We start from the raw sequence: 12,312 nt of genomic DNA, 5'->3' as shown, positions 1-12,312 counted from the left end.
CTCACGATCGAGAAGGTCATGCTTGTTGAGTCCCTTGCATTCAATTTACTTTCCGTTCGTCAACTTGCACTCATGGGCTTTGCCACTTTCTTTGATGTTGATACTGTGGCCCTCTTATGGATCAAGACTCTTAAAGTAGCCTTTGTTGGGCATGTCGAGAATGGTCTCTATGTGATTAACTTTTCGGAGCAACCCACTAAGACCGCGACATGCCTAATGGCTAAAGTTGATGTGGGATGGCTTTGGCATCGCTGTTTAGCCCATGTCAATATGAGATCTTTGCAAAGTCTTCTCAAGGGGGACCATGTCCGTGGACTAACAAATGTAAGTTTTGCTAAAGATCGTGCTTGCAGTGCTTGTATCAAAGGAAAGATACATGAGAAGGCTCACCCTCCCACAACTATCATTTACTCGAAGAGGCCTTTGGAGCTCCTCCACACGGGTATCTTTGGGCCTCCATCCTTTGATAGTCTTGGGGGTAGAAAGTATTGCTTGGTGATTGTGGATGATTATTCAAGATACACTTGGGTATACTTGTTTAAGAGGAAGAGCGAGACCCAACAAACCATCATTGACTTTGCAAATGAAGCTCAATGTCAACACAATGCAAAGATCTTGACAATAAGAAGTGATAACGGCACGGAGTTCAAGAACTACACCTTGGATGAGTTTCTTAGTGATGAGGGGATCAAGCATCAATATTCCGCACCTTACACCCCTCAACAAAATGGTGTAGCGGAGAGGAAGAACCGGACATTGATGGACGCGGCAAGGACCATGATGGCGGAGTTCAAGTCTCCATACAACTTTTGGGCTGAAGCCATCAACACCGCGTGTCATGCATCCAATCGGCTCTACCTCCGCAAAGGCTTGAACAAGACTCCATATGAGATACTCACCGGTAACAAGCCCAACCTCAAGTACTTCCGGGTGTTCGGGTGTAAGCGTTTCATTCTCAAGAAAGGTGTTTGTTTGTCTAAATTTGAGGCTAGAGCTCATGAGGGCATATTTGTTGGTTATGCTACGAACTCTCATGCTTACCGTGTCCTCAATAAGTCCACGGGACTTATTGAGGAGACATGTAACGTGGAGTTTGATGAGAATAACAGCTCCCAAGTGGAGCAAAGTGGCACTTGTGATGTAGGTGATGTAGGTGATGAAATTCCTCCCCAAGCCATAAGAAGAATGGGTGTTGGTTTTATCCTACCCATTGAGTATCCCTTGTAACTAAGGAGAAGGACAATGTTCCACTCACGTGGAGCCATCACCAACCCAAGGCCCACACGCTTCCGAAGAACAAAGTGAAGGCCCTCAACCTCATGAACAAGACCAAGGGCAAGATCAACCTCAAGATGATGTTGAATCACCAGGTGATGCCCAAGGTCAAGTCCTCTCATCCGAGAAAGCTCAAGATCAAGAAAGAGCTCAAGACGACGCTCAAGATGATCAAGTAACCGCTCCTCAACTCTCTCCAGAGGAGGAATTAGAGCGTCGTGCCGCCAAGATCGCATCCAAGCTATCCACCAAAGATCATCTCATGAAAAATGTTCTTGGAAGCTTAAGAAAGGGGGTAAGCACTCGTAGACAATTAGCAAACTATTGTGAACATCACGTGTTTGTCTCTTGTGTTGAACCCCAAAAGGTCTATGAGGCGCTCGAGGATCCGGATTGGCTTAATGCCATGCATGAAGAACTCAACAACTTCGAGCACAACAAGGTGTGGAGATTGGTGCCAAGGCCAACGGGGAACCATAATGTCATTGGAACCAAGTGGATATTCAAGAACAAGCAAGATGCTCATGGGATTATCATTCGCAACAAGGCTCGTTTGGTAGCCCAAGGCTACTCCCAAGTCGAGGGTATCGACTACGGTGAAACCTTTGCTCCCATTGATCGCCTTGAATCCATTCGCATGTTGATTGCATATGCTTCTCATCATAACTTTAAGTTACAACAAATGGATGTGAAGAGTGCTTTTCTTAATGGTCCTATTAATGAGTTGGTATATGTCAAGCAACCCCCCGGGTTCGAGGATCCCTATTTTTCTGATCATGTGTACCAACTCGATAAGGCACTCTATGGCCTTAAGCAAGCCCCACTTGCGCGGTATGACCACCTTACCGAGTTGTTGCAAGATCGTGGTTTTGAAATTGGGAAAATCGACCCCACTCTTTTTACTAAGAAGGTCAAAGGGGAGTTGTTTGTGTGCCGACTATATGTTGATGATATTATCTTTGGTTCCCCTAAGAAAGCTTTCAATGAGGAATTTGCCGCACTCATGACCTCCAAGTTCAAGATGTCCATGATGGGAGAGTTGAAGTTCTTTCTCGGGTTCGAAGTCAAGCAACGAAGAGAAGGAACCTTCATCAACCAAGCCAAATACACTGAAGACATGCTCAAGAGATTCAAGCTAAGTGATGTCAAGCCGGCTTCCACTCCAATGCCCGACAAATGCCAACTTGACATAGATCCCAATGGTAAAGCGGTGGATCAAAAGGTATATCGCTCCATGATTGGCTCCTTGCTTTACCTTTGTTCATCTAGATCGGATATCATGTTGAGTGTGGGAATTTGTGCATGGTTTCAAGACGCACCTAAGGAAAGCCACTATGTGGAGGTCAAGTGAATCTTTCGATATTTGGCTCATACCCCAAACTTTGGCTTATGGTATCCAAGAGGATCTAACTTCAATCTTGTGGGCTATTTGGACTCCGATTGGGCGAGAGACAAAGTGGATAGGAAGTCAACTTCCGGAGGGTGCCAATTTCTAGGTTGCTCTTTGGTAAGTTGGTCTTCCAAGAAGCAAAGTTGTGTGTCTATCTCATCCACGGAAGTGGAGTATGTGGCTACCGGTAGTTTTTGTGCTCAACTTCTTTGGATGAGGCAAACTTTAAAGGATTACGGTGTCATTTGTGACAAAGTGCCTCTTTGGTGTGACAATGAAAGTGCCATCAAGATTTCTCTCAACCCGGTGCAACACTTCAAGACGAAGCATATTGAGATTCGGTATCACTTCATCCGGGATCACATTAGCCGAGGGGAGATCGAGCTCAACTATGTCAACACTCTTGATAACCTTGCAGATATCTTCACGAAGCCCTTGGATGAAGCAAGATTTTGTGAGTTAAGGCATGAGCTAAATATCATTGATTCGAGCAATGTTGCTTGAACCCTTGCACACTCCACCATACTCAACTTGTTATCTTGTTTAGGTGTAGGCATGGACATAGGGGGACTGCTGTTCTCTCATTGAACTCTCCCTCCCCCCATTATGCGTAAATTGATCAACTCTTTCACATCAGCCATTGATTAATGCTACTTGTGCTTCAAAGACGAGCTTTGGTCATGGGCCCATGGATAATTCTTCGCGGTGCCATACCAATTGTCTCAAACATAGGTGGCTCCGGCCACCGCCCTCTCTTTGGAAAGGTTGTGTCGCTTGTTTAGTCCTTGTTTGTCTCTTGTCTCTCTTTCTTCGAGTCAAGCTTGTGTGTGTTGTCTCGTGTGTCAGCTCTTGGTGTGCTCGTTCGCGTGAAGGTTCAGTGCAAAGGCCTATTTCTTCTCTGTTTTTTAAACGTGCATTTTCTTGGGTTCACGGTACTACCGTGGTTAGCCACGGTACTACCGTAGGAGTTGCGCACGGTACTACCGCACCCAGCATGGCAGTAATTTTTCCTACCGCCTAGGGGAGCAGTACTACCGCCCTCGGTGCGGTACTTCCGCCCAGGCGGTACTACCGCGATGACACGCGGTACTACCGCGCAGTCGAGAGCGTGTGGGGGTTAAGAGCGGGCAGGGAGAGTTCCAACTCCCCCATACCCATTCACTCTTTCTCCCCATGCCGTTTATCTCTCTCCTGCCCAAGAACGGCGCCGGAGACCCTCGCCGGATCTCCATCTCCGGCCGCTCTCCTTGGATTTTGTCTGATGGGATCGTTCCCCACCACTTCCTCTTGCCATGGAACAAGGTTTCTCCCCAAATCCCTCTCTCTTTGGTTCATTCTTTCGTTTCTAGGTTTTGGGGGAGATGCATGTTGTTCTTGAGATTTTAGGCTAAATCTATGCAAGAGTAGGATGTACGAGAGTAGTAATGCGTAGAGATGGTACTTGGTCTGTTGTCCCGTGGTAGATTTGATCATCCGTAGTACCGCTTCATTGTCATGGCTGTGCCTAGATCCCGTTGAGGTTCGGATCTGACACCGCGCGGTACTACCGCATCTCTGGTGCGGTACTACCGCTCGTATGGTACTACTGCTCCTCAGGAGCGGTACTACCGCGCGAGGCGCGGCACTAAAATTTTACTGCCGCTTCGAGACACGGTACTACCGTGCCATCCTGGTGCGGTACTACCGTGGCTGGGAGCAGCACTAAAATTTTATTACCGCGCACCCATGCGGTACTACCGTTGCTGTCAAATCTCCCGTGTGGCATTTACCAAGTATGAGTTCTACTTGTTTCACCGTTTTTGCTGTGGTCTTTGCATTGATCCTTCTCGTTTCTCTTGCGTGGTTTGTGTTTTTGTGTCATAGGTGGTGGCTCCGGTGCCCATGCACGCCGTTCCAATCCCAGCCGTGACACGGGCTCCAAGCGTTTGCGCAACCAAGATGAAGCTCCAAAAGGCTCCAATGCCCCCCAACGCAGGACCAAGACCACCTTCACCAAGCTCAAGGAGCCCACCAAGGGCATGGATGAGATACCACTTGCCGAGTTTGCCACTCAAAGGAATATCAACCCCTATGTGAATCCTCGTGCCAACTTCAGAGGGAATGATCTGTTCTGGACCAAGCAGCAGTATCTCCTTCATGTGGATGTGATCAAGGCCAAGCAGAACACCTATGTGGACGTGCACTGGATTGACATGCATCACATGAGGGATGATAGGCACCGTGCTTACTTTGGTGAGGCTCTGGACCTCGTGGAGCAGTTTGGCATTGAGCACGTGATCTCTTTCCAGATGGATTATGACCCTGAGATTGTGGCCCAGTTCTTTGCCTTGGTCCACTTCCATACTGATGAGGAGCAAAAGATGACCTGGATGACCAACGGTCAGTGGATGACTGCTACATGGAAGGATTTCATGGATTTGCTTCAGGTTCCTGATGAGGGGCTCGACACACCCGTTGGTGTACGCCCTCATGCCAATCCCGAGTCAGCCAACAAGAACAAGCTTCTGCCCTACTATGTTGAGAAGTTGCTTCCCAGTGGCAAGAAGACGTGGGTGCTGAACCCCTTCCTCGACATCATGTATCGTGTCTTCTGCAACTCTCTTTTTCCCCGCATTGGTGACAAGGACAAAGTGCATGCCTATCTTGTGGACATGATGCTCATCTGTGAGGAGGCGCGTCTCTCTCAGACTCAACCACTTGATGTCTCACATATCATGTGATGCAAACTTCGGTTTGTCGTGTTCACCCGTAAGGTACCCATCTATGGACCTTACCTGTTTCTGTTGATCTCGAGGACTTGGGAGAAGCTCAATCCCACTGATGAGTTTCTTGCCCTGACTGGATTTGTCATGAGCCCATCAAGCTCCGTGTCAAGCCCCAGTGGGCCAACACTACTATCCATGCTGAGGCAGCGGCTGCTCAGATGGATGTGGATGCAGATGAGATTGAGGAGGAGGACGTTGATGAGGATAGCTCTGCTGGCTACTCGCCTTCATCTTCTGAGCCCTCTTGGGCTAAGAAGCTGAAGAACAAGATGAAGGCTCTGTTCTACATGCAGGCCAAGGGGCAGTGCCGGTCTCATGTTGCTCAGAAGGAGAGTCACCGCCACGACAAGCGGATCTTGAGGACGTTTGGCGAGCATATATCCAGCGGATCTGAGAGGGTCTTCACGCCAGAGGCAGCCTGGATGACGAAGCAGAGCTACAGGTGGACTGATTCTGGGGAGGACAAGGAGGAGACCGTCCCAGCTGTCGAGTCTGACGAGGAGCGTGCGAGTGATTACTCCACTTGAGCCACCACTTGTGTCGTAGGTGTCCTCTCTACCTTTTTGGTGTCTCGATGCCAAAGGGGGAGAGAGTGTGGGATTTGCGAGTTGTGAGTCGTGTTTCATCTTGTCGCTTTGCTTTCGTTCCGTTGAACCTCGTTTGCTTTGGTTTGGTTTGTGCTTGTGAGATCTTTCGATCATATGGTGTAAGACATATGCACTCTATCGTACCTTATTGAGCTTGCTATCTTGTGCTATTTACATTATGCTCATATGTACTATCTTGCTTAGTGTTAGCCTTATTGTTGCAAGATATGCCTTGTCTCTAAAATATAGGGGGAGTGTTGATCCTAGTATGTGTGCCGCGCAGTCCAAAGCACTCATCTAAGATAGCACACATCTAGGGGAGCCCGTATATATTTTAGAGGTGTGGGGTTTACCCATGATCTATGTTATCTCCCTTTATGCAAATACCGTATTGCTATCAATCCAACAAAAAGGGGGAGATTATAAGGGCATATTTATCCCTTAATTGTTTTGGTGATTGATGACAATGCTTTTGAGGACTAATCGTGTGCACTGAGTATTTCAGACATTTCATCACTAGGCACAAGACGATTTGGTGCCCCTCGAAGACTATTGAAGATGGCGTTTCTCTAAATTTCTTTTTGGTGGATTTGAGTCGTAGGAAAGCTGTACTATAAAGAGGGGGTCCGCTTTGGAAAGGTTTGGGTGGAATCATCACGTACACGTCTACTCCTTTACACCGCCTTTCCTTTGACACTTTGGAGCATCCTCCGTCTTTTCTTGTCTATGCAAAATGTCGTGTTTGCTGATCTGGGGCATGCGGTAGTACTGCTCCTAGGAGCGGTAGTACCGCAGGCCCTTGCGGTAGTACCGGCCTCTGGCGCGGTAGTACCGCAAGTGCCCACGGTAGTACCGCTTCCTTGGAGCGGTAGTATCATGCGCTCTGGCCAGACTCAGCAGCTTGCACGGCGGTAGGAGCGGATGTAATTTTTTACATCCGCACCCCGCGCGGTAGTACCGCTCGTAGCTTGCAGTACTACCGTGTCGGATTTTTGCATAGATCCCAACTCAGCGGAAGTTGCCACGGATGTATTTTTATATGTCCGTGCCTTCCCAAAATCTGGATCATCCCTACCTTGCGGTAGTACCGCAAGGGGTAGCGGTAGTACCGCGCCAACGGTTCTACCTCCCTCTGCTTCTTTGCATCTGGGTTGTTCTGGTTTCGGCTGCTCGGGTGGTAGTACCGTGGGGCCCTGCGGTAGTATCGTGTGCCCTTGCGGTAGTACCGCGTCCCCGGTGCGGTAGTACCGTGCTACGCAGGCTGAGTTGGTGGATAACGGTTGGATTTGTTCTTCCACTATATAAGGGGTGTCTTCTTCTCCGAGTTTGAGCACGCTAGATGGTACTAGATCTCTCTCCCTAGCCAGTCAAACTTGTTGATTCTCTAGGGGTTGGTTGAGAAGGCCTAGATCTACACTTTCACCAAGAGAAATTTGATTCCCTCACTCATCCCTTACGGATCTTGTTACTCTTGGGTGTTTGAGCACGCTAGATGGTTGAGGTCACCACGGAGCCATATTCCATTGTGGTGAAGCTTTGTGGTATCGTTGGGAGCCTTCAATTAAGTTGTGGAGATAGCCCCAACCTTGTTTGTAAAGGTCCGGTCGCCGCCTCCAAGGGCACCAATAGTGGAATCACGGCATCTCGCATTGTGTGAGGGCGTGAGGAGAATACGGTGGCCCTAGTGGCTTCTTGGGGAGCATTGTGCGTCCACACCGCTCCAACGGAGACGTACTTCCCCTCAAAAGGAAGGACTTCGGTAACACATCCTCGTCTTCACCGGCTCCACTCTTGGTTATCTCGTGCCTTTACTTGTGCAAGCTTATTTATATTATATCCCTTGCTTGTTTGTGTACTTGTTTTTATTGCATCATATAGGTTGCTCACGTAGTTGCATATCTAGACAAACTACTTTGATGCAAAGTTTAAATTGATAAAGAAAAGGTAAAAATTGTTGCTTGCCTATTCACCCCAACCCCCCCCCCTCCCCCTCTAGTCAACTATATCGATCATTTCAATACCTATCCATTTTCAAAAAATGTTCGTGAGTTCCAAAACTTGTTCCACCAATTTCCAAAAAGATGTTCGGCGATTCTAGAAATATTCGCGGCTACAACAAAAATGTTTAGTTTTTTCACAGTTTTAAAAAAGTTTGGAAATAGTATAAAATATTCATAAATTAAAAAAATCATGATTTTTTAAAATGTTTGAAAATCTGTAAAAATGTTCACAAATTTAAAATGTTCATAATTTAAAATATGTTCACGAGTTTAAAAAAATGTTCATGATTAATTGAGCAAAAGCGAATTATTTTTTGAAGTAGGATATTTTGCTTCTAATACAAAATGAGGCGCGTTTAGATGTGTGTTTGCGAGGGAAAATTATTATTTTTCAAAGCGTCTCATCGATTAATTGAGCAAAAGAGAATTGAATTGCCTAAAAAATTAACGAAAAATCTGACGGAACCCGATACAATCTAACCACTTGGGGACTATTCACACAACATGCAACCCCAGCCCGAGAAACATACCAAACATGGAACGACAATCAACCTCCACATTGACATCGCAAGGAAACCCCTAACGAGAGCACCTCGGCTGAAGCGCATGAGCACCGTCAAATCCACCGTCAAATCCACAGAGACAAGCCAAGCCATATGGACCGCCCAATAAACTTAAGTTCATCCATCAAGCAGCCGAGGGAAAAAATTATGGACAATCTCTTTTGCAGCATACAAGATGTTCTTCCAATATTTGGAGAGCAGAAAGACAACCAAGAATTAGCTAAACCCCATTCCATCTTCGTTCGAATTCTCTTCCTGATCCATATTTCCATCTACTCTGAATGAAAAACTGACGACAAAGAGCACAATACAGCAAAACTGCAGAGATACAGATGAAGATCTCACAGACCAATCCACCTCTGTTCTACCAAGGAATCAACCAAAATGATCAAGTGGAGTACAACCTCTAGCACAGGAGCACCGTGCCCATGGCGCTATCTCGCGCCGGACAGCTGCGACGAGGACATGTACGACGGCCACCCGCTCATCGTCGTCATCGTCGTCTCCGACCGGGTGCGATCGCCCACCATCGCCTGCTTCATGACGTTGCCCTCGGAGGGCCCGGCGAACCCCCGGCCGTACAGCCGGAGGAACCCGAGCGCCTGCGCGCGCGGCTCGCCCAGCTCCATGGTGCCCTCCAGCATGCCGGCCACCACCGCCATGCTCGGCCGCGTGTGCGGGTCCTCGTGCAGGCAGCACAGCGCCACCTTCACCATCCTCTCCACCTCCTTGCCCACCACCCGCCCCTCCAGCCGCGGGTCCGCCAGCTCCGCGTACCGCCCGCCCTCGTGCCCCTCCAGCGCCACCAGCGGGAAGTAGTCGTTCCTCCCGCCGCGCGACGAGCCGCCCGCCGTGCCGTTCGAGGAGTTGGAGTCCTCGCCGCCGCCGTCGCTCACGTGCTCGCTGCGGTTCTTGCGGCCGTGCACCAGCTCCAGGAGCACCATGCCGAAGCCGTACACGTCGGTGCGGTCCGTGATGGCCGTGTTGGTCAGCCACTCCGGCGCCAGGTACCCGCGCGTGCCCCGCATCGTCGTGAACAGCCCGGACTGCTCCGGGGTCAGGAACTTGGCGAGCCCGAAGTCGGCGATCTTCACCTGCCCGCCGTCGGCGAGCAGGATGTTCTCCGGCTTCACGTCGCAGTGGATGATCCTCTGGTTGCACCCGAAGTGGAGGTAGGCGAGCCCCCTCGCCGCGCCGATGGCGATGTCCACCCGCTCCTTCCACTCGAGCAGAGGGCCCGCCGGCCGGAACAGGGGCCGGTCGAGGGAGCCGCGGTTCATGTACTCGTACACCAGCAGCCGGCGGTGGCCCTCGGTGCAGAATCCCCGGAGGCGGACCAGGTTGACGTGGTGGATGTTGCCGATCACGGCGATCTCCGTCATGAACTCGCGCTTCCCCTGCGTCCCGACGCCTTCGATCTTCTTCACAGCCACCAGCGAGCCGTCCGGGAGCTCGCCCTTGTACACGGCCCCGAACCCGCCGGCGCCGATCTTGGTGCGGTAGCTGTTGGTCATGGCCTCGATCTCGTCGTGCGTGAACCTGGTGGGGAGGCCGGGGATGACGATGTCGTCATCGCCGTCGTCGTCGTTGTCCAGATCGCGCACGAGGTGCGCCGAGGCTGACCCCGGCGAGCGCTGCCGCCGGAGCTGCACGTCCCTGGACCGCGAAGCGCGCCTCCCCACGCGCTGCTCGTCCTTACGTCGCCGTGACGCGATGACGAACGCGCCGACGACGACGACGAGCAGAAATGCGATGATGGTAGGGAGCAGGATGGCGATGAGTGTCTTGTTGGAAGACGAGCTGTCCGACGACGACCTTGGCGAGCTCTGCACCTTGATGTAGCCGGACATGCCGGCGCCGTTGCTCGCGTTGGTGTTGATGAAGGAAGCAAGCTGGTGTTGCGCCAAGTAGCAAGACAAGGAGGAGGAGTCGTACAAGTAGCCGAGGCAGGAGCAGTTGCTGCTGCAGAGTGCCTGGCACGACGACGCGTTGGAGCCGGCCATGGCCGGCGGCGAGAACTTGTTGGCGTAGTACGCAATGCCACTCCCGAGGCTGAGATACGAGGTCGCCGACCTGCCGCCGCAATAGCCGTCGGGCAGCAATGTGGAGCCAACGGACGGCGCGCAGCCGTCGTCGTGCGCCGTGGGGAACGGCGGCGGGCACGTGCAGATTGACGCGTTGCCGTCGGGCGTGCAGAGGCCGAGCGCGCCACACGAGAGCGGAAGAGCGCATCCCCTGCTCGGCGCCACGATGCCGCCGTCCATGGGCGACGACGACGAGTTCGCCGACGCGAAGCTAGAGATTTGAAGCTTCCCATCCACGCCCAGCTGGACGATGCGTAGGCCGGCAGGTGGCATCGTCGCCTGGACGATGACGGTGTCGTCCGCGGCTAGAAGGTATAGCCCTGTGCCGTTCACGGCCATGTACGCGACCGTGCCTTCGCGGTCCTTGATTGAGATGGCGTCGTTGGACAGCCGCCAGTACAGGGACGACCCCATCCATGTGAGAACGGCGTCGGCCGCGGTGACGTTGAGGCTGTAGTCCCCCTCGGCCAGGTCCGAGGCCGACACAGCCGACGCCAGGAACCCGCCGGCGGGGAGCCGCTGCGACGACACGAGCGAGTCCGTGGGGCGGTCGAAGGACTGCCAGAGCGTGCCATTCTGCCCGTCGAGCAGCGCGAGATTCCCGGAATCGGCCAGGCGGAGCGCGGCCACGGGGGACGCGAACGGGGGCGTGGACCAGACGACGGTCCCGTTGGCGTCCTCAGCGGAGACGCCCGCCGACGAGAGGCGGAACGGCGCGGCGCGGTCGGTGATGGGGGCCGCGCGGTTGGCGGCCCAGACGCAGGTCCCGGACGGCGCGTGCAGCACGGCGAGGTAGTAGCGGTCCTGCTGCCCCGCCGGGCCGTGCACCGCGGCCTCGAAGGCGCCGCTGCTGGAGCGGAGGAACACGCCGAGGGTGTCGATGAAGAGGAGGTACGACGCCGCGAAGTCCGGCGTGACGAGCTCCGTCCGGACCGTGCCGGCGTCGCTGCGAAGGACGCCGAGGAGGAGGACGAGGAGGAGGTGTGGGCGGATCGGCGAGGGTCTCCCCATGGCCAAGGCGAAGCGGTCGGCTCATGGGGGCGCCGGAGTCGACGTGACGATGGCATGGAGGCGGGGGGAGTTGACCCGGGCGGGCCGGAGGGGCGCCATTGGCCGCGCCGGGATCTGGGCGCGCGCAAAATAATCAAGATGCCAATGGACGACGACCTGCTACCGTGGAGTTTGAACGTGGCGCTCGCCTCTTGCGCGGATTGTTTAGTCCGAGCTTGGAGAATGGAGATTAGTGGACTGCTGGAGTATTAATTAGCATATGATCACTGCATATTCTATGTGAGTTTATGTTCGGATCCGTCCAGTCCAGTCATGTCCTAGCAGCACAGCATGCCCGTCTCTTTTGTCTTTTCCCTTAGAGTATCTTCAACGGCCGCACAAAAATTTAACGTCCAATAAAAATCATAGCACGTCACTTTAGCATATTTAGTGCGTCGGGGCCAACATCGCTTTTGCAGACACCCAAAAACACGCGCACAAAAAACACACAGTACAAATTGTGAAGCGCGCGTAATCCGGAGCCCAAAATATGATGCGCGTGATGTTTTTTAGCGCGCGCCTAAAAACTTTTAGCGCTACAGTGCGGCGCCTAAAAAAACAAAATTTTAGTGCGCGGAGCTCTTTTTAGACGCCTGTT

At 52.1% G+C, this 12,312-nt stretch overlaps 1 protein-coding gene across 1 annotated transcript; it reads right to left on the bottom strand.

The window, feature by feature from the left end:
* Positions 1–8,744: 8,744 nt before the first annotated feature.
* LOC125514867 (G-type lectin S-receptor-like serine/threonine-protein kinase At5g35370) lies at positions 8,745–11,938 on the bottom strand. The gene has a single exon (XM_048680235.1). The coding sequence runs from the start codon at positions 11,673–11,675 to the stop codon at positions 9,015–9,017; it is 2,661 nt and encodes an 886-aa protein (XP_048536192.1). The 5' UTR covers positions 11,676–11,938; the 3' UTR covers positions 8,745–9,014.
* Positions 11,939–12,312: the final 374 nt, after the last annotated feature.

The sequence above is a fragment of the Triticum urartu genome, chromosome 6, assembly GCF_003073215.2.
Source record: "Triticum urartu cultivar G1812 chromosome 6, Tu2.1, whole genome shotgun sequence".
Lineage (NCBI taxonomy): Eukaryota > Viridiplantae > Streptophyta > Magnoliopsida > Poales > Poaceae > Triticum > Triticum urartu.
This window is presented reverse-complemented; position numbering and strand designations above follow the sequence as displayed.

Bases quoted from the DNA above. Each gene is read 5' to 3' on its own strand.
- LOC125514867 (XM_048680235.1), bottom strand. From the start codon at position 11,675: ATGGGGAGACCCTCGCCGATCCGCCCACACCTCCTCCTCGTCCTCCTC.